At 41.8% G+C, this 21466-nt stretch overlaps 1 protein-coding gene across 1 annotated transcript in view; it reads left to right on the forward strand.

The window, feature by feature from the left end:
* yme1l1 (YME1 like 1 ATPase) overlaps window positions 1-17729 on the forward strand; it is a 44056-nt gene extending 26327 nt beyond the window's left edge. The window contains exons 12-19 of the mRNA XM_033016114.1: window positions 2699-2761; window positions 6095-6207; window positions 6288-6443; window positions 7810-7961; window positions 9322-9448; window positions 13092-13165; window positions 15050-15136; window positions 16798-17729. Of these exons, the coding sequence (XP_032872005.1) occupies window positions 2699-2761; window positions 6095-6207; window positions 6288-6443; window positions 7810-7961; window positions 9322-9448; window positions 13092-13165; window positions 15050-15136; window positions 16798-16950 (925 nt within the window). The 3' untranslated portion in view covers window positions 16951-17729. The remainder of the gene's footprint in view (window positions 1-2698; window positions 2762-6094; window positions 6208-6287; window positions 6444-7809; window positions 7962-9321; window positions 9449-13091; window positions 13166-15049; window positions 15137-16797) is intronic.
* The last annotated feature ends 3737 nt before the right edge of the window (window positions 17730-21466 follow it).

Below are 21466 nucleotides of genomic sequence, written 5' to 3' on the forward strand. Positions count from 1 at the left end.
GTGTACTAGTCATGTCTCTACTATTTATTTCATTCCCCTTACATGTTTTTCCTCTACCTGCTCAATTTTTGTAAGGTGTCCTTGAGACTCTTGAAAGGCGCCCATAAATAAAATGTATTATTATTATTATTATCAAGTCTACTCCGCCATTCAATCATGGCTGATCTGTCTCCGTCCTAACCCCATTTCCTGCCTTCTCCCCATAACCACATTTCTGGTTGGGACCCTTCCTGACTGAAGTAATGTGGGCACTGCTGTTTCATCCTTCCGGTTTGAGAACAGCACAGGAAATTGTAAGAGGGTAGTTCTAAACTAGACTGCTATGAAGAACTTGGGAGGATGTAATAGGGATTTCCTATAATGATGCTAGGGAGAAAATACTTCTGTTACAAGTTGGATAAAATGTGGAATCTGGATTTCTTCTCAAGTTTGGGATTGTTAAGAGGGAATACGATGAAGATATTTAGCATTGGAACAGTCAAATACCAGGGGATTTAAAATGAAGCGAATTGGCAAAAGAACCAAATGTGTCATGAGAGGAAAACATGAGAATTTAAGAAAAATATAAAGGAATAGGCCTTTGGCTTCTTATATCAGTTCCACTGTTTGATCCAATCATGGTGTTTTTTGTACCTTGTTTTCAGTTTCTTTCACTAGGCTAATAAGCGAGTTCGGTAATCCGACTGCGCATGCCCAGGTCATTGGTCACTCTCAATAAACATTCTTGGCAGCTGTAATACACTTATGTATTATTGTATTGCATAGTGTAACAAGGTCTTATATTGTATTATGTCACAATATCATGAAATAATATATCATGTAATAATGTTGATAGTATGTATTAACGTACGATGTATGATAGGTGGTATATGGTATTATGCATCAACATTATGCTGTAACACATAACTATTATTATTATTGGATATGTAAAGCCAATTAACAATTGTTATAAACTATAACAAGTGGGGATGGAGGGGTTTTGGGATTGGTGTGTGGGTAGGTGGGTCAATGAGAGCCTCTATGTACGTTATGTCTTGTGCTGTATGTTCTATGTTGGACCCCCTCGAAAACGAGATGACTGTCCATCTCAAGGGGTTATCCATGAATAAACTTGTTTCAATACAGACCTGCATTTGATCCGTAGTCAGGATCGAACCTGGGTCTCCGGCGCTGCAAGCGCTGTTGAATTGCTAATGGACCATCCCTGTCCCCTCCCGAGTGTCCCATCCCTGTTCCCTGTCCTCGGGCGGCTGGAGATGTCCGTTGACCCTGGACTGACGGGATACCGGCCCGTTGCAGTGGCGGTCCAGGCTTACAACCAGCGCAGAGATGAAGCACTAACTCCAGCTCAACTCTGCCTGTCCCGCCTGGTTAACCAACAGCTCTGGACTGACGAGACACCGGCCCGGAGCTATGGAGTTAGCTTCTTCTCCGCGCTGGCTGTAAGCCTGGGCCGCCACTGCAACGGGCTGGTGTCCTGTCAGTTCAGGGTCACCCCGGACATCTTCGGCTGCCCGTGGACAGGGATAGGGCACTCGGGTGGGGACAGGTACGGTTCAGTAGCAATTCAACAGCGCTTGCAGCGCTGGTTCGATCCTGACTACAGATGAAACGCAGGTCTGTATTCATGCAGCAACACAGCAGCCGAGAATGTTTATCGTGAGGGACCTTTGACAAATCTCATGATTCCTTGCATTTTCCAGAATAGCGAACTCGCTTATCTGAAAATCTCAATCTTTATCGAGGATACTTAACAGCTGAGTCTCTATGGCCTTCTTTGTTGAGAAATTAGTTGTCTTTCCAGAATGAATTTTATTCTGAGATTGGGCTCTGATTCTAGACACTCCAATCACAGGGGATATCAGCTCTGCACCTACCATTTCAAGTTCCTTCAGTTTTGTGCTTTGCCTTGAAATCACCTGAACACCGAGTATGCTTAGTCTCTTGCTGTTTAACAAAGTGCAAATCCCAGCAATCAATCTCGTTAGATCAAGTGCAACAATGAGGGATGTGTCTATCCATCCTTGTGTGCACTTCCAGAAGCACTCTCAATGTAATGATGCAAAATTCCTCCACTCTGTAACTGGAACCTGGAAGAAAATGATTGGGCAATGGGATTGCACTGCAAACCAGCATAGATTTTGTGGACTGCATTGTCAGAAGGAAAAGTGAAAAATTATGCCCTGCTTATTTCTTATCCAATTAGCTGACCTTGTTTTTAATTTGGCATATCCTTGTCCAATCACAGCCTGACTATATACACCAATACCTCTGCATCCTACTCGTCATTCACCCTGCCACCTAGTTTAGTATCCTTAATGATACTAAACATGTTATTATTATGAATTATGAATGGATGGACCTCTAGTAACTATCCTTATCACCCAGAAGTCGCGGCTTACCAACCCATATATTACCTATCTATTTAAGATTTGTAGGTGAAGGGCTTGAATATACAGCATGGGTCTCAGGTATAAAGGAAGCAGATAGCTTTGCTGTTCAAAAGCAGCCTGGGTACATTTTTCAAAGAAGGGGTGGCGAATACTTCAAGAGCACAGGTGGTTGTATGTGGTGAGCTGATTGGGTTTTGTCTGCAGCGGCAAGGGCATTGAGCCAAATGGGTATCCTCGCATGCTTTGTGTTTCTGTGAATTACAAAAATGTTTTATCGTTAATAATATATTTTGTTTTTCCATCAGTTTCAAGCCAAATGAAGGTGTCATCATTATAGGTGCCACAAATTTTCCTGAAGCTTTGGACAAGTAAGATTATATACTTTCTTGCTCAAATAGAATAGCGTGTATTTTGAGGGGACTAGAATACAAAAACAGGGATGCAATTTCTGAGGCTTTAAAGGCATTGGTCAGATCTGGAGTATTATGAGCCGTTTTGGGCCCCATATTTAAGGAAGGATGTGCTGGTATTCTGTCCCCTTGCATGTGTGGCTGTACACGAAGTGACAGATAGCTAAACAGGTGTACTTGGCACTGAAAGGGTTAAGTGATGACTTAGACGTGGAAATAAAGTTGAATTTCATTTATTAGTTTGTCTTCATCAACTTGCTTTTTACAATGCTTCCATAACTCTTTTTTGTGAAACTGAAATTAAAGACAGAAGAAAACTTCCTTAAACCATGTAAAAGATGAAGTAAATACACAAATAGCTACTTAACATTACATAATGGAGATGTATGACTACGCTGCACATGGCAAAAAAAGCTTTAGGGAATTATCTATTATTTTCTTAAAATATGAATTAAAACAACATAATATGCATCAATAGTCATCCCTAAACAAGAAACATGAAATGTAAACTTACAACGAAGATTCTCCAAGGCTCAACACGGGCAGATGGCAATGGATTTAACAGAGAGGGCTTCAGAGCACATTGCTGTCCTGGTCAAAGATCTTATAGCGGAGCAAGATGGGTTACTCTCACGCAAACGTGTAGTACGTTCATGGGTGGATTCATGGGCGATTTTATGACTCATTTTAGCAACCTGCCCCCGCCATTTTGCTCCGCCCTCTTGCTTCCGGCCAAAGATTGGATCCGCAGCGGGGAGAAGGAGTGCGCGGCCCGGGGCAGCGGGGAGAAGGAGTGCGCGGCAGCGGGGAGAAGGAGTGCGCGGCCCGGGGCAGCGGGGAGAGAGAGTGCGGGGCAGCGGGGAGAAGGAGTGCGCGGCCCGGGGCAGCGGGGAGAGAGAGTGCGGGGCAGCGGGGAGAAGGAGTGCGCGGCCCGGGGCAGCGGGGAGAAGAAGTGCGCGGCAGCGGGGAGAGAGAGTGCGCGGCCCGGGGCAGCGGGGAGAAGGAATGCGGGGCAGCGGGGAGAAGGAGTGCGCGGCCCGGGGCAGCGGGGAGAAGGAGTGCGGGGCAGCGGGGAGAAGGAGTGCGCGGCCTGGGGCACCGAGGAGAGAGAGTGCGGGGCAGCGGGGAGAGGGGCATAGGAGGGGGGGGAGACATTGAAGTGAGGGGGCAGGCGAGGGAGTGCCGGGGGGGAGGGGGGAGATAAGGCCTAGTGTGTGTGTGAAGTTGCTGGGAGGTTTACAATGTTTCTTATTTACAATGTTTCTTATTTAATGTCCCTTGTCTAGTCTGAAATAAAGTTCATTATTGGATCAGAAGAAATATAATTGTGTGTGTTATATGATTATATACATTTATATAATTTTCATGTATGTGTGTTTATAAACATTTTATTCTTTAACAAGAATTAACAGAATTATGAATCTAACCCTATATCACGCACAAAAAGTTCCCCCGCAATGTCAATCACCCTGCGAGTCGGGTCGGTTCCGGTTACTACAAAATCAACTCAAACACTGCTTGTGAACCATTTAAAAATAAATGATTTAAAAAACATTAAAAAAGACAATTACCAGAATCAAATTTTATTGTTGACAAGAAGTATGAACTGACAGATTTATGAATAACCCACACAAACTGTTGCCCCACAACATTGATTACACTGCGAGTCGGGTCGGGTCGGGTCAGGTAGGCTCAGGTTACTAAAATGGGCGTGGAAAAATGCCCATGATCCCCTCCATAGCGTACTACACGTCAGCCCATTGCATTTCGCAGGAGTAGCCTATCTTGCTCCGCTATAAGATCTTTGGTCCTGGTCCCAATACAAAATGGCCTGTCTCATCCATGAGTCCAATCATGTGATCACAAGCAACGAATGGAGAACAAGAGTGAATTTAGGTGGCCGCAATCTTTTAAGCAACCACTAGGAGGGGCTAAAATACATGTAACATCACAGCTGGCATTGCTTACATGTAACATCACAGCTGGCGTTGTAGTGGGTCCAGAGGAGGTTTTCCAAGAATGATTCTGGGGATGTGTAAAGGAGTTAAGTCTGACACACTGTAACTTTACTGAGTCTTTAATAAAGGCACATGTCAAACACGTCCCAGTACTGACTGCATCTAGTCTTCAGGCGTACTGGAACCAAGGGAGGAGCAAGGGGAAGATATCACAGTTATACTGAGATGGCTGGGCGTGGTTAGTGGTATTGAGGTAGCTACATTATAGGTTGCATGTGTAAATCATCTACAGGATGGTTGAGTTAACATATGATGAGCGTTTGAAGGCACTCGTCCTGTGCTTGTTGGAGTTTAGTAGGATGAGGGGGGGACCTCATTGAAACATACCGAATAGTGAAATGCCTGGATAGAGTAGATGTGGAGAGGATATTTCCACTAGTGGGAGAGTCCAGAACGAGACGGCATAGCCTCAGAATAAAAGTACGTACCTTTTAGAAAGAAGATGAGGAATTTCTATAGTCACAGTGTGAATCTGTGGAATTCATTGCCACAGATGGCTGCGGAGTCCTAGGCATTTGGTATCTGCAAGGTGGAGATAGGCAGATACTTGATTAGTAAGGGTGTCCAAGGTTATAGGAGTAGCAGAGAATGGGGTTGAGAGGGAAAGCTGGATCATTGTTAAATAGCGACATTGGCTTGATGGGCTGAAGGGCCTACTTCTGCTCCAAAGACTTATGAAGGCCGGATCTTGCTGGTCCAGTTGCCCATTCAGAATAGTTGCTGGTGCCAGCGAATGGCCACCACCTTCACCCACATTAGTTCTGATGAATCTCAGCAGCTGGATTCTGCCATTGGACCATGGAGCACAGCAGGAGAGGCCCAGCAGGAGAGGCCTTCTGTAATTATTAAAATCTTATGTATTCAACGGCATGTGAAGAAGTTTGGACTTTTAGACAAAATTGTTTTTAGAATTTTTTGCTGCTATGACTACCATCTTAAAATGTGGACCGACATAATTAGTGTTTTTTTCTTCAAATAAAATGCATAATTGCAAAAAGAATGTTTTGGTCCTCTTTAATATATATTCAAAGATTTTTTTTTTTTTTTTGCATAATTAACCTGCATAATTATGAAAAATGTTAGTGTAGCTTCTAATATTGTCATGTTGAATAATGAACAAAAAACTGCTTTAAAATTGAAAGTATCAATCTATCTTGAGTTAACAGCTGTGATCTAATTTTAACTTTGCAGTTGTACATTAATGACAAAAGAAAATATTTATATATTTGGTCGTATCACAAATTGATGCCCAGCTTCTTTTGTTTTTCTGCAGTGCTCTTATCCGCCCAGGTAGATTTGACATGCAAGTTACCGTTCCCAGACCAGATATTAGAGGGCGAGTAGAGATACTTAAGTGGTATCTTGCCAAAATTAAAGTTGATCCAGGTAAGCGGCAGATGTTCCATAAATTAGACAATTATTGTGGTGATATTTTGTTATGATCTGACATTATTATTTTTTAACAGCAATTGATCCAGAAATTATAGCCAGAGGCACAGTGGGTTTCTCGGGGGCAGAACTAGAGAATCTGGTGAACCAGGCTGCTCTGAAAGCAGCTGTAGATGAAAAAGATCAAGTAACAATGAAAGACTTGGAGTTTTCCAAGGACAAAATCCTGATGGGTAGGTTCTAACTGGCTATTTGAATTTTGACTTTCTCATAATGATGCTACCTGTAATGTTACCTTGTTTTTAAATTCTTTGTAGAAGGAAGATAACATATTTCAATTTTCCCAAACCTGTGTGGTAAAGTATATTTGTTGTATCAGTGTTTAATAATTTGGAATGTAAACCGTACCAGGTCAATAAATTGAGCCCGCAATAAGATGAATAAGGTTTTAACATAGAAACATAGAAAATAGGTGCAGGAGGAGGCCATTCGGCCCTTCGAGCCAGCACCACCATTCATTGTGATCATGGCTGATCGTCCTCTATCAATAACCCGTGCCTGCCTTCTCCCCATATCCCTCGACTCCACTAGCCCCTAGAGCTCTATCTAACTCTCTCTTAAATCCATCCAGTGATTTGGCCTCCACTGCCCTCTGTGGCAGGGAATTCCATAAATTCACAACTCTCTGGGTGAAAAAGTTTTTTCTCACTTCAGTCTTAAATGACCTCTTTATTCTAAGACTGTGGCCCCTGGTTCTGGACTCGCCCAACATTGGGAACATTTTTCCTGCATCTAGCTTGTCCAGTCCTTTTATAATTTTATATTTTTCTATAAGATCCCCCTCATTCTTCTAAACTCCAGTGAATACAAGCCTAGTCTTTTCAATCTTTCCTCATATGACAGTCCCGCCATCCCAGGGATCAATCTCGTGAACCTACGCTGCACTGCCTCAATCACAAGGATGTCCTTCCTCAAATTAAGAGACCAAAATGGTACACAATACTCCAGATGTGGTCTCACCAGAGCCCTATACAATTGTAGAAGAACCTCTTTACTCCTATACTGAAATCCTCTTGTTACGAAGGCCAACATTCCATTAGCTTTCTTCACTGCCTGCTGTACCTGTAAGCCAAATTTCAGTGACCGATGTACAAGGACACCCAGGTCTCGCTGTACCTCCCCTTTACCTAACCTAACCCCATTGAGATAATTTTTAGAAATTTGTTTTGGAAAATTCTGTTTACTAACTTGTGTATTGTGCAAAACGTGCTTGGGAGAAATCTCTATCTCCCAAGATACCCTTTCTATAAAGATGCTAAAATCCGAACAGCAATCAAGGGGGACTGGACTTAAAAAAATAAGTTTATTCTCAAGATTTTTCCAAGCTATCAGAATTTTAAGCCTCAAATTGTAATTTTGATAGAAATATTCAAAATAATTTGGAATAACAAATTAAAATACACTGAAATTAATATGTTAATTAAAAGCTTTTTTATTTGGCAGATGCTCAAGCTGATTTTGTACTACATGGAGTTTGAGCAAAGTATGTCTTATTTGAAAAGCTTCTATTTGCTTACGGCTGTTATCAATTATTAACAGGTCCAGAGCGCAGAAGTATTGAGATTGATGCAAGAAACAAAACAATCACAGCGTTCCATGAATCGGGGCATGCCATAGTAGCTCATTATTCAAAGTATGCTATGCCCATTAATAAAGCGACCATAATGCCAAGGGGACCAACACTGGGACACGTAAGTGTTATTAAAGTATACTTGGAAGATCGAATAATGATACAAATTTCTATTCATAGGATGTTTTCATGATGTCTGGATGTTCTAACTTTTTATTACGCAAGATGTTGGATGGCACAGCTAAAAGAGTCACTTCCTTATAGCTCCAATGACCAGGTTTTAACACTGGCAACTAGTACTCTCTGTGAGGTGTTTGCACATTCTCTCTGTGACCAGGGGGGATTTCCTCTTGAGTGCTCTAGTTCGCTCCTATGGGTTGGTAGGGCAGCACCGTGGCGCAGCGGTCGAGTTGCTGCCTTACAGCACCTGAGACCAGAGTTTAATCCTGAGTACGGGTACTGACTAGGGAGTTTGTATGTTCTTCCCGTGACTTGCGTGGGTTTTCTCCTGGACCTCCGGTTTCCTCCAAAGACTCACAGGGTTGTAGTCTAATTGGCATGTTAAAATTGTAATTTGTCTCAAGTGTGTGTAGGATAGTGTTAGTGTGTGGGGGTTGCTGGTCGGTGTGGACTCGGTGGACCTAAGGGCCTGCTTCCATGCTGTGTCTATAAACTAAATTGGCTGTTTTAAGTTTTCCCGGGAGTGTTGATAAATAGTGGAATGTGGCTATACTAAATAAATGTTTGATTGCCTGTGCACTGAAGGGCATATTTTCTCTTTGTATGATTCTGACTCGGTCCTTCTAAAGTGGAGTAGCTGTGTCTGCAGAAAACACGTATCCATTATGTGGACTAGAAACTACTGCAAACAGCCATATTTTAATTTGCCAGATATCCTGGTTTAATGATAACTAATAAATATTGGTTAGTTCAGAGTATTTGGAAATTTCCATCTGTGGGAGCGGACAGAATCTCTGTTTAATCTAAAAGATGGGCACTTGTTGCAGCATAGCAATTTCACAGTAATGCACTGGAATGTCAATGTTCATCACTTAACATCACTGTCAGATTTATTTGGAATACCAGCTTATATTTTGTGCTAAGGTTCCTAGAATTATTCTAGTAGCTGGAACTTTGAATTGGTTTCCTGATGCCTTTTTCAGGATTTGTATATTACTGAACTGGGAGTCTAAATTCGCTTAAAAATTAAGATTAACTTAAACTAGAGTTGGAGTGAAGGACTCGTAAGCGCTCGAATAACTCAGCGTTCAGGCAGCATCTCTGGAGAACAAGGATAGGTGATGATTCGAGTCGGGACCCTTCCCCGAAGCTTCGCCCACCCATGTTCTCCAACAATGTTGACTGAGCAGGAGTTGCTCCAGCATATCCTGCATCTGCAGTTCCTTGTTTATTTATGTGCATGCGTTTTATAACGGTTGTTTCCTAAGAGTTTTGTCTTTCCTGTGCAAAATTCCTCGCAGGTTTCATTATTACCAGAAAATGACAGATGGAGTGAAACCCGAGCTCAGTTACTTGCTCAAATGGATGTCAGCATGGGTGGAAGAGTAGCAGAAGAGCTCATCTTTGGAACAGAGCAAATTACCACTGGTTTGCATTTTTTATTTAGTTATTTTAGAACACAGAAACAGGAATAGGCCAAATGATCCTGTGCTTTGCTCTCTCACTCAATGTCTTGACTTCTTTACTTTTTCTCCCTGGGCCCTTGCTTTGCTTAAAGTTAAAATGTATGTATTGCTTGATCTTTAGTTTTATAAAGTCCCACCAGAGGTAACAATCAATTTTAGGTTTATTATATTGTCATGTCTAATGAGGTACAGTGAAAAGCTTCATTTTGCAAGCGATTCAATCAGGTCAGATAATGCTATACATAAAAACAATAAAATCAAAATCGAGTACCATAGATACAGCAAAGTGCAAGATACAGTTCTCAACAAAATATGGTTCTCATCATTGACGCACCAGTTCCATAAAGTTCAATGTCCGCAATATGGTAGAGTTAAATTGGACGGTATCCGGGCTTATGGAAGGACAACTCGGAGCTATGTTTACAGGTAGAAAAGACATGAGAAGAATGAATGTATTGGATGGTGGGTAGATCCTTCTCTGGGAATGCACACTGTCACCATGCTCCGGTGCCATCAATATCTACCTTTTATGAATCCCTTCAAGTTTTTGTTTCAATAAGAATCTGGCAGCCTGTGAAGCAAAGTGATTCTATATAGTTTGGAATTCAATCTTTCCTCATAAAATAGCCCATATATCTGGAATTTAATAAATCACTGCCACAAAGAAACCATAACTGCACAGTGCGATTAATCTAGATGTGGTCTCGCTAAATTCCTGTGCATTTGGAATAAAACGTTGCTGCTTTGCTGCCACAGCAATGTATATACAGTGCCCTCCATAATGTTTGGGACAAAGACCCATTTATTTATTTGCCTCTGTACATCACAATTTGAGATTTGTAGGAGATAAAAATGTGGTTAAAGTGCACATTGTCAGGTAATAATAAAAGGCCATTTTTACACTTTTTGGATTCACCATATTACAGCAGTGTTTATACATAGCCTCCCCCCCATTTCATGGCACTATAATGTTTGGGACACAGCAAATTCATGTAAATGAAAGTAGTCATGTTTAGTATTTTGTTGCATATCCTTTGCATGCAATGACTGCTTGAAGTTTGCGATTCATGGACATCACCAGTTGCTGGGTGTCGTGTCGGGTGATGCTATGCCAGGCCTGTATTGCAGCCATCTTTAGCTTATGCTTGTTTTGGGGACTAGTCCCCTTCAGTTTTCTCTGCAGCATATAAAAGGCATGCTCAATTGGGTTCAGATCAGGTGATTGACTTGGCCACTCAAGAATTTACAATTTTTAGCTTTGAAAAACTCCTTTGTTGCTTTAGTATGTTTGGGATCATTGTCTTGCTGTAGAATGAACTGCCGGCCAATGTTTTGAGGCATTTGTTTGAACTTGAGCAGATAGGATGTGTCTATACATTTCACAATACTACCATCAGCAGTTGTATAATCAATGAAGATAAGTGAGCCAGTACCTTCAGCAGCCATACATGCCCAGGTCATAACACCTCCACGACCGTGTTTCACAGATGAAGTGATATGCTTTGGATCTTGGGCAGTTCCTTCTTTCCTCTATACTTAACTCTTGCCATCATTCTGATATGTTAATCTTCATCTCATCTGTCCACAAGACCTTTTTCCAGAACTGTGGTTGCTCTTTTAAGTACTTCTTGGCAAACTGTAACCTGGCCATCCTATTTTTGCGGCTAACCAGTGGTTTGCATCTTGCGGTGTAGCCTCTGTATTTCTGTTCATGAAGTCTTCTGCGGACAGTGGTCGTTGACAAATCCACTCCTGAAGAGTGTTTCTGATCTGCCGGACAGGTGGTTGGGGATTTTTCTTTATTCTAAAGAGAATTCTTCTGTCATCAGCTGTGGAGGTATTCCTTGGCCTTGCCAGTCCCTTTGCGATTTGTAAGCTCACCGGTGCTCTCTTTCTTCTTGATGTTCCAAACAGTTGATTTTGGTAAGCCTAAGGTTTGGTTGATGTCTCTAACAATTTTATTATTGTTTCTCAGTCTCATAATGACTTCTTTGACTTCCATTGGCACAACTTTGGTCCTCATGTTGATAAATAACAATAAAAGTTTCCAAAGGTCATGGATAGACTGGAGGAAAGACTAGGTGCTTAGAGCTCTCTTATACGTGTGTTGTTGTTGTTCGTCCTTCGTAGTCGAAGAAGACCATAACTTCAGTGTTTTTGTTTGTGTATCCGGAGGTGACTGGTGAGACCAATCCAGGCCCGGAAGACTCGCCCGCATATGGGGCACAGCTGGGTGGGCGCCGCAGCAGAAGCCGATGTGGCCTGAGCCCCGCGTGCGGCGCGCTTCCTCTGAGCTTCTGCGGTGCGTCCCCTTCCCGTGGTAATTCTGCTTCGCCCAATTGGGCGGTATGTGGCCTGAAGTCATGACTTGTGCTTGACTTGGATTAAAGTGAGGGAAAGTTGCGAAAATCATCAGCCTCACTCTCTCGTCCAGGCCTATCAGGATCCAGTGGCAAGGCATGGTTAAGACGGCTGGCGATAGGTCAGGATGCAGTGTTCCACCAGTGTTCTACGTGAACATTGTGCCCTAATTGCGCTCCACGACTCTTTGCTGGGTCCACCTTCCCACCCGTTGGACCGCCAAATGGTGGTCTCTGCGTATTCCGCTGGATCCAGTCTTCACCTTTCCGTGGATTGTCACCTTGTCGTAGAGAAGCTCGTGTCGACCTGAGATCCTGAGAGTGATGCCTTCTGGAGCTATGCTCCTGGTAGGGCCACCCATGGCGGTAAGGTCGAGTTAGAGGTCTCAATCCAACCAAGACCTCAACGGTGGAAATACCTGCATTAAGGAGGCAATTAAACACTCCTGGAAAAATTGCAAATGCCTGTGAAGCCCTGTGTCCCAAACATTATGGTGCCCTGAAATGGGGGTACTATGTATAAACATAGCTGTAATTTCTACATGGTGAAACCAAAATGTATAAAAATGGCCTTTAATAAAATCTGACAACGTGCACTTTAACCACATGTGATTTTTTTTTTTCTTTCTATTACAAATCTCAAATTTGAGACTGTAGTCAATGCCTACTATGTTCTGTTGTGCTGAAGCAAAGCAAGAATTTCATTGTCCTATCAGGGACACATGACAATAAACTCTCTTGAATCTTGAAATTGTGGACTACAGAGGCAAATAAATAAATGACGGGTCTTTGTCCCAAACATTATGGAGGGCACTGTACCAGGACCCGTGATTGGGCAGGCTGAGACTGTATTCCTTGAGATGAAATTGGTTCAGCCTGGACAGGTGTTTGAATTGGCTTCCTTTTAGTTTTCTTTACCACCCTCTGTACCTGTGACCTCACTTTCAGGAAACAATGTACCTGTGCTTTGAGATCCCACTGCACTACAATGCTCTCCAGGGCCCTCCCATTCACAGTGAAGGTACTGCCCTAATTTGACTAATAATCATCAAAGCATTGCTGATTTTAATTTTTTGCTATTTAATTGGAATTATTTTGATGCTTGTAACTTTGCTGATAATTGACCACATTTGCCGTACATATGTATTTGAGGAACATGCATGACTAACACAATTTGTTAAATAAAGTTTGTCGGTTTGAATATTCTGCAACTGAACTACTGTGCTTTTTTTTTAATAAACTTAGGTGCTTCAAGTGATTTTGACACTGCCACCAAAATAGCTAAGTTGATGGTCACAAAATTTGGAATGAGCGAAAAGGTAATCTCATTTCTTTTGCTATTAAAAAAATTACGATGCAATATTTTAAATAGTGGTAATGTAAATATTGCTTTCTCAGTGGGGAATGGTCTGTTATACACATGTTCGATTTGTAATATTGGCTTTAGGATGCAACTAATCCACGTTATAAACTAAGCTATAAAATCTTCATCTTGACCTTTGTTGCCATTAATTTCCATTTCACGATTGTCCATTTTAATTTATTCCCTTCGTGTTTTTATTTCACTTTGAGCTTTTATGTCCTCTTTCTAATTCATAATCAATAAATTCTAGCAATGCCCATTAATCATGTGTCATTCAAGCATTTTTTTTCCTCCATTTTCAGTGAATCATATTACCCATATGTACTAAACTCAGACCCCACTTAACAACCTAATGTAAACTTTTAAAAAGAGATAAATTAATCATCTACCTTTTAATAGACACCAAGTGCTGGGGTAATTGAGTGGGTCAGCCAGCATCTCTGGAGAAAATGGGTGGGTGACGTTTTGAGTTATTCTAACATATCTTTGGTATAAACCAGCGTCTGCAGTTATTTCTATCTTTTCCTGTTTGAATCTTATAGACAGGTTCATCTATTACATGAGAAATGCAAGAAATTGCAAGCAACTACATTCTACTTTTTCAACAATTTTTTGTAATTGATCCTTAGAGCTATCCTCGATTAAACAGTTAAGCTTGGCAAATTAAAATCTGTTGTAGGATTTTGCAAGTGTGTACATTTGATTTCCTGAGAGCCTTTTGCTGGAGAGTCGGGAGGAAGTGTTCAGGGGTGAGTGCTCATATGCACTGGACTATGGCTGTCTTGGCTTGTAACCAAGTATATTGTGTATTGCTCATCTTTTGTGTTTTGGATCAGAGAAAATAAGTTTGGAACTCTTCCAATTTGGGTAGGAATTCCAATTTGAATAACCAAGTTATTTGGCAGTAGGCTTTGTGATCACTCGCGGTATATTGAGTTAAATCAGAATGCACAAGGAACTGGAATTGAATGAACACTAACATCAGATTTATAAATCTATAAGAGGTTACAGAGATGGGAGGGGGCAAGCCGGTTGTGAGAAATTATAATTAAATACAAGGATGAAAAAGTTAGTTTCCATCACTTGAGCTATAATGATTTTCCTTGTGCCATTTTGCTGTAAATTGTAATGTGATTAAAACTATAAATATTGTTGTGCTTCATTAATATTGATCCTCCCTTTCCTTATCTTAAATTAATCTATTTATATATTGGAAATTTTGCTCACTTCTATCTTGTCTACAACCCATTGTGAGCACTGAACTCTTATACATGTGCATAATTGAACTATGATGGAGCACATCAAGGTGTGACCACTTCTACTGTAATCCAATGACTGATCTGTGCCTATTAGCACTGTACTCCATTCAATGGATCTGTACCCAGTATGGTATGCCTCGTGTAGAGTGAGATGCAGACTTCTGTTCAGATCCCAGGCCCTGTCGTATATCTGCTGTGATTGCTGGCCACCGGTCCATTCCCCAACATCAAGTGGGAATGGTAGGTGGCTGGACTAGAAATAAGTCTTGTCACTGGTGCTTCTGCAATGTGTTACAGGCTGTTATTTTGTAGTTGGGAACTGCTAGAGTAGCTGGTGTGGTTGCGGGTGTGAGACGGAATCAGACTTTGTGGGGTGGCTGGGATGATGCTTGTAGGCTGCACAATCCCGTCTATTTTGAGCCCTGCAGTTCCATTTTGATTCTTCTTTCCCACCCTTGAATTACTTTTGTCATTTTTCTCTCTGCTCCAAAAATGTATCGCTCCAGCAATTCATCTTGAGTGAAGAAATACTTTTCTAACTTGGGTTCTAAATAGCATGGTGTTTTAATGTTTTATTTTAGCTTGGAGTAATGACTTATTCAGATCCAGAAAAAGTAAGCCCAGACACTCAATCAGCAATTGAACAAGAAATCAGAATATTATTGCGGGTAAGTTTTTTTCAAACATTACTAAAACAGTACATTGAGCCACTATGTTAAGTGTGGGGAATGTCCTTGTCTAATATGATTAACTCTGACCATATTTACAATACGATAAAACTTTATTCATCCCCGGAGGGAAATTGGTCTGCCAACAGTCGCAATACACAACAAGGTACATGAAAACTTGAAATTACACCGCGCCTTCACCGGAACAAACGAGCAAACAAACTAATCCCCTGGACAGAAGTTTGTTCCCACAGCGGTCTCCCGCAAGCTGGGTCACCATTGTTCTTCATGGTGGTCACATCATGCCAGGTTCCCATTGTTATTCATGGCGTTCCCTATTGTCTTTCTCCCCCCCCCCCCCCCACCCTCGTCGACCGCGAGTGTCCCCCCGCCACCAAGGCTCCACCACCGTCGAGGCTCCCGTTGCCGCCGAGAGAGATTTGTGAGAACAGATACATATTTTGTTAAATACTTCCAGCTTTTTCCTTTTTATTTTGGATCTCTGCAATATTTCAGTTTTGGTATTATCCACAACACTATTGGGTCCAAAAGCTTGAGCATAAATATCTTGACCAACGTGACATTACTGGCTCTGCAAATGGGTTTAGATATGGAGATTCCCAAGAGATTGTTTCTGTAGAGTGAAGCAGGATTTTCCTTCTACCATGTACAACTTGTACAACTGTAACATAACATCCCAGCTTCTATACTCAATATATTAAGTATAGAAGTTGTTGTTGTGTTACAGTGTCTAAAGCATTGGTGAGGTCACATTTCGAGTATTGCATTCATTTTTGGTCACCATGTTACTCGAAAGATGTTATTAAGCTGGAAAGAGTGCAGAGAAGCTTTGCGAGGATGTTGCCATGACTGCAGGACCTGAGCTGCAGGGAGAGGTTGAGTAGGGTTGGACTTTATTCTTTGGAATGCAGGAGGATGAGGGGTGATCTTATAGAGGGGCACAAAATCGTGAGGAATAGAGTGAGTAAATGCACAGTCTTTTGCCCAGGGAATCGAGAACCAGTCAAAATAGGTTTGTGGTGGTGGTGGGGGGGGGGGGGGGGGGGGGGAGAGGAGTGATTAAATAGGAACCTGAGAGGTAGTTTTTACACACAAAGGATGGTGGGTGAGAGCAATTATGCACTTTAACTTGAATGTTCAACTTAAATTGCCTCCTTTATGCAGATGCAACAGATTGTTGGCATGTTTTCTTTTTGTGCCTGTGCTTCAGAAGTTGTTACCTGCAGCCTGACCAAAACAGTATAGTTTTGAAAATCCTGCACGAAAAATAATTTTGTTATTGTGAGTCTGAAATTCTCTCGCCCCAACCCATCTTTTTCCGACTAATTTATTTTTTTCTCTTAACTGTATTTTCTCTAACATGAGGTTACGTAGGAACTCAACTATCGCGTTACAGCAAAACCACATATGTGTTTTTAGAACTTTGCCTCTCATTATTTATTAAGTATTTAATTGCGTTGAACATTTGGCAAAATGCTCATTTATTCCAGGCATTTTTGTCAGCTGCTTTTCAGTCAAATTCTGAAGTAGAATTCTGAAGTAGAAGTAGTCTGTGCAGAGACTAGAACATAGATCATATGTAAATAGTGCAACAAATATTTTTAAAGATTGTTCTCTTTAAAAAAAAAAAAAAAATACAGGATTCTTATGACCGGGCAAAGCACATCTTGAAGACTCGTGCAAAGGAACACAAAAATCTGGCAGAAGCTTTACTGAAGTATGAGACACTGGATGCCAAAGAAATACAGATTGTTCTCGAGGGAAAGAGGCTAGAAGTAAAAGAACCTCTTTAATTGGAACAGACTTGGTCTGGTATAATAACATAGATGTGTATATTTGTGGAAGAGCAGTAGCCCACTAAATAAAACCATAAGCTTTAATTCTGAGGACATTATTGGTATTTTCATAGTTACAAAATGATAATGTAAACAATGGAATTGCATATTGTGTGCTCAGGATTATTTTAAATCCCAGTTAAACTGTTGTTTTAAATGATTCTACATAATACTCTGCTTAGTGTAAGGTGTAAAAACATACAACCAGAAGTGAATATTATTCCCTCTAACTATTTTTCTTTTTGCTTGTTTTGTATTTTAAGTCTATTTATATAAACCATTGAGTTGCAGTTTGGTGTTTCCCAAAACAATTAAAATTGAATGCAATGTTGCAGTGTCATCATTGGATCATTTAGGTACTTTGTCCATATAACCATACAATCCAATGTTCCTGGGTTGTTGCTGGGTATTTCTTTCTTGTGTTCTCAATTTTTGCGTTAGTAATAAATAAATTGTCCTTCTGAAGGTAAGTGCATAAGTTACAAAAATAAATACAAATATAATTACCACCGCCAATGTCTTGAGTAGCCACAGGGGCATGGATATGCAGACTGAAAAATGTGCTCCCCAGTCCCTGCTGTGGTGCAGGACAAAGTGTACTGTAGAATTGGAAACCAGAAGATGTATAGAAAGTTTATTGGTTATCCTTATTTTGAACATAAAGATCTTGCTGTTAACCTTAAAGCTTTTTGACATTTTTATTGACAGCTAAATAAAGAGATCTTGTGTGAATTTTATGCTATTGTATATTATTTAAGTCAAAAACGAGTGTACATAAAAATTTGTGGCTTTGCCTTTTCCCTCCCATTTGCCAACTATTTGCTACTTTTTAGTTTAGAGATACAACATGGAAACAAGCCCTTCGGCCCACCGAGTCCGTGCCAACCAACAATCACCCGTACACTAGTTCTATGTTATTCGCATCGTACACTAGGGGCAATTTTACAGAAGCCTATCACCCTACAAACCTGTGTGTTTCTGGAATATCATGTAGACAGGGTGGTAAAGAAAGCTTTTGGTGTGCTGGCCTTTATAAATCAGAGCATTGAGTATAGAAGTTGGGATGTAATGTTAAAATTGTACAAGGCATTGGTGAGGCCAATTCTGGAGTATGGTGTACAATTTTAGTCGCCTAATTATAGGAAGGATGTCAACAAAATAGAGAGAGTACAGAGGAGATTTACTAGAATGTTGCCTGGGTTTCGCAGAAGGTTAAGGGGGGACTTGATAGAGGTCTTTAAAATGATGAGAGGGATAGACAGAGTTGACGTGGATAAGCTTTTCCCACTGAGTGTAGGGATGATTCAAACAAGGGGACATGTCTTGAGAATTAAGGGACAGAAGTTTAGGGGTAACATGAGGGGGAACTTCTTTACTCAGAGAGTGGCGGCTTTGTGGAATGAGCTTCCAGTGAAGGTGGTGGAGGCAGGTTCGTTTTTATCATTTAAAAATAAATTGGATAGTTATATGGACGGGAAAGGAAAGGAGGGTTATGGTCTGAGCGCAGGTATATGGGACTAGGGGAGAATACGTGTTCGGCACGGACTAGAAGGGTCGAGATGACCTGTTTCCGTGCTGTAATTGTTATATGGTTATATAATATGGGAGGGAAACAAAACACCTGGAGAAACCCCACTTGCTGGAAATCCTGAGCAGAAAACTGTTTCTTGTGCCTTCATCTTATTTATGATCTTAGCCATTTAGCTGGATTGTTTGATATCTGGTATCCTTGACTATCAGTGTTGTCTTAACAGAGTCATGAGACGTGTCTTGAAGCTTCTTTAAAACCCTGTTCTAGAATTACTGAAAACATTATTTATAACAAAAAAGGCAGCAATATCAGTTGATTTTTGCTGGTTGATTACTAGAACTGTAGTCATACAACACAGATGCAAAGCACTTGGCTGTCTGTGTCCGTGTTTATCATTGTACAGGAAACCTCCAGATTGCGGCAGAACTGTTCGTAAACCCAAACCGTTCAAAATTCAGAAATTAACACGACCTATGCGGGACTGCAGAACAGAACCTTTTGAATTTGTGGTCGGCAGGGCAGTGCTCAGCATATCGTCAACTTGGACGTGTTGTGCATACTAACGTGCTGTTAGTGCCCCCTTAAACTGTAGTGAAGGTGATTTGACTATATTGTTGTCTAGTTTGTTCCATTCCCTTAAGGTTCTTACAAAGAATGAGTTCTTATAAATATCTGTCCTGGCGAATGGGATTTCGATTTGCATACCATTTCTCTTTCTTGTTCTCCTTTCTGTTGAGTATGTTATGTATCTATCTGCAATTATGCCCATGATCCCCTTTTGAATCTTGTACAACATGTCTGTTCCTTGCCCTTCTTGTTTTCAGCGTTTCCCAGTCCAGGTCGGACAGCATCTGGGTGACACTGCTACCTCTATTGTAGTTCCCGATGCAAGAGTGCTGCTTTCCTCTGTACCCCTTCTAGTTTGTTGATATGACTAGTTTTGTATGGGTCCCAGGCGCAATAAGTGTATTCCAGTAAGGGTCTAACCAATGTTGTATCTGCTGTGGCTTTCACTTCCTTTGGGCAGAACCAGAGGTTTTGTCTAAGGAATCCCAGTGTCCGTGTTGACCACGTGTTCCCTCCCCGAAAGCTTGCTATCAAGATTAACTCCTAGGTATGGTTGTGAACTTGTACGATGAAGTATTTGTCCACAGAAGACGTAGTCTCGAGTAGGTGGTTTCTTGTTTGAAATTACCATAATTGAGCATTTGGTTGGGTTGAAGCTCATCTTCCATGTGTTTTGCCATAATTCCAAGGACTTAAGGTCTTCTTGTAAGGAGTTCATATCCTCTACATCAGTGACAGGTGTATATACAAGACAATCATATACAAGCCAATCATCAGAAGTCACTGTAATGGGAGAGTGAGCAGTCACGGGAGGAATAGCCATCAGCTGGCCTCACTGATTCTTGAGTGAGTCTGTCAGTGCACCCTGTGCTGCTTGACTTGATCTAGTCCAATTAATACCAGGCAAAAATGATTACTATGAAGAAAATGTCTTGGTTTCCTAGCTGTGCATAAATTCTTGTGATACTTCCTGTGCGCCGTGTAGATGGCTGCACTGACGAGAGCTCAGAGTCATCTCAGCAAACTTGTGTGTATTATTTTTTATTACTTGGTCTTTTTGTACATACTGGTCTTTCATGCATTCAGTATGATCGACAATCACGTTTGGAGGTAAGAAAGGCATCCAACCAGGTTATTGCTATCACGGACGACAGCCTCCCCTGGGTGCTTTGCTTACCTGCACGGCGGCGGCAGAGGAAAGCAAAGAGGGAAGCAGTGCCGGCGTTCTGTGCAGATGCCGGCGAAGAAACAACAAACCTCCACTGACCAGCATCCTGCTAGCGAATGTGCAATCCCTGGACAATAAACTGGCCGAGTTGCGCGCACGGATCGAACACCATCGGGACATTAAGAACTGCAGTGTTCCGGTGTTCAGAGACGTGGCTGGAGACCAGCGTACCCGACTGTGCCGTAACTCCGGAGAGTTTTTCCGTCTACCGTCAAGACAAAACGAAGGAGTCGGGCAAGTCGAAAGGAAGGGGAGTATGCTTTATGGTTAACTCTTCGTGGGCCACTGTTGTCCGCGTTTTCACTACACACTGCTCCGCGGTTCTGGAGCTGCTGACCATTAAAGCTAGACCATTCTACCTCCCGAGAGAGTTCAGCTCAGTCCTCGTTACAGCTGTTTACATTCCCCCACAGGCTGATAAACCCCTAGCCCTGCACGAACTGTATAGGACTGTAAATTAGCTGGAGAACTCCCTCCCCGAGTCTGCAGTCATCGTTCTGGGAGACTTCAACAGAGCCAACTTGAAGAAGGTTCTCCCAAAATATTACCAACACATCACTTTTCCCATCAGGGGAGAGCAGACCCTAGACCATTGTCACATCCCATTCAGAGACTGTTACAAGCCCATCCCCCGCCATGCTTTTGGGAAGGCAGACCACTATTCCATCCCACTGCTGCCTGTATACAGGTAGAAACTAAAACAGGGAAAACTGGTTTCCAGGGACATTTACAAATGGAACAATGAGGCTGATGAGACCAGAGATAATAGGTGCAGGAGTAGGTCATTCGGCCCTTCGAGCCAGTACCACCATTCAATGTGATCATGGCTGATCATACCCAATCAGTGCCCAGTTCCTGCATTTTCCCCATATCCCCTGACTCCGCTATCTTTAAGAGCCCTATCCAGCTCTCTCTTGAAAGCATCCAGAAAAGCCTTCACCACCCTCTGAGTCGGAGAATTCCTCAGAAAGTGTTTCCTCGTCTCTGTTCTAAATGGCTTACCCCTTATTCTTAAACTGTGGCCCCTGGTTCTGGACTCCATCAACATCGGGAACATGTTTCCTGCCTCCAGTGTCCAAACCCTTAACAATCTTATATGTTTCAATAAGATACCCTCTCATCCTTCTAAACTCCAGAGTGTACAAGCC

The sequence above is a fragment of the Amblyraja radiata genome, chromosome 2 (assembly GCF_010909765.2).
Source record: "Amblyraja radiata isolate CabotCenter1 chromosome 2, sAmbRad1.1.pri, whole genome shotgun sequence".
In the NCBI taxonomy this organism is placed as follows: Eukaryota; Metazoa; Chordata; class Chondrichthyes; order Rajiformes; family Rajidae; genus Amblyraja; species Amblyraja radiata.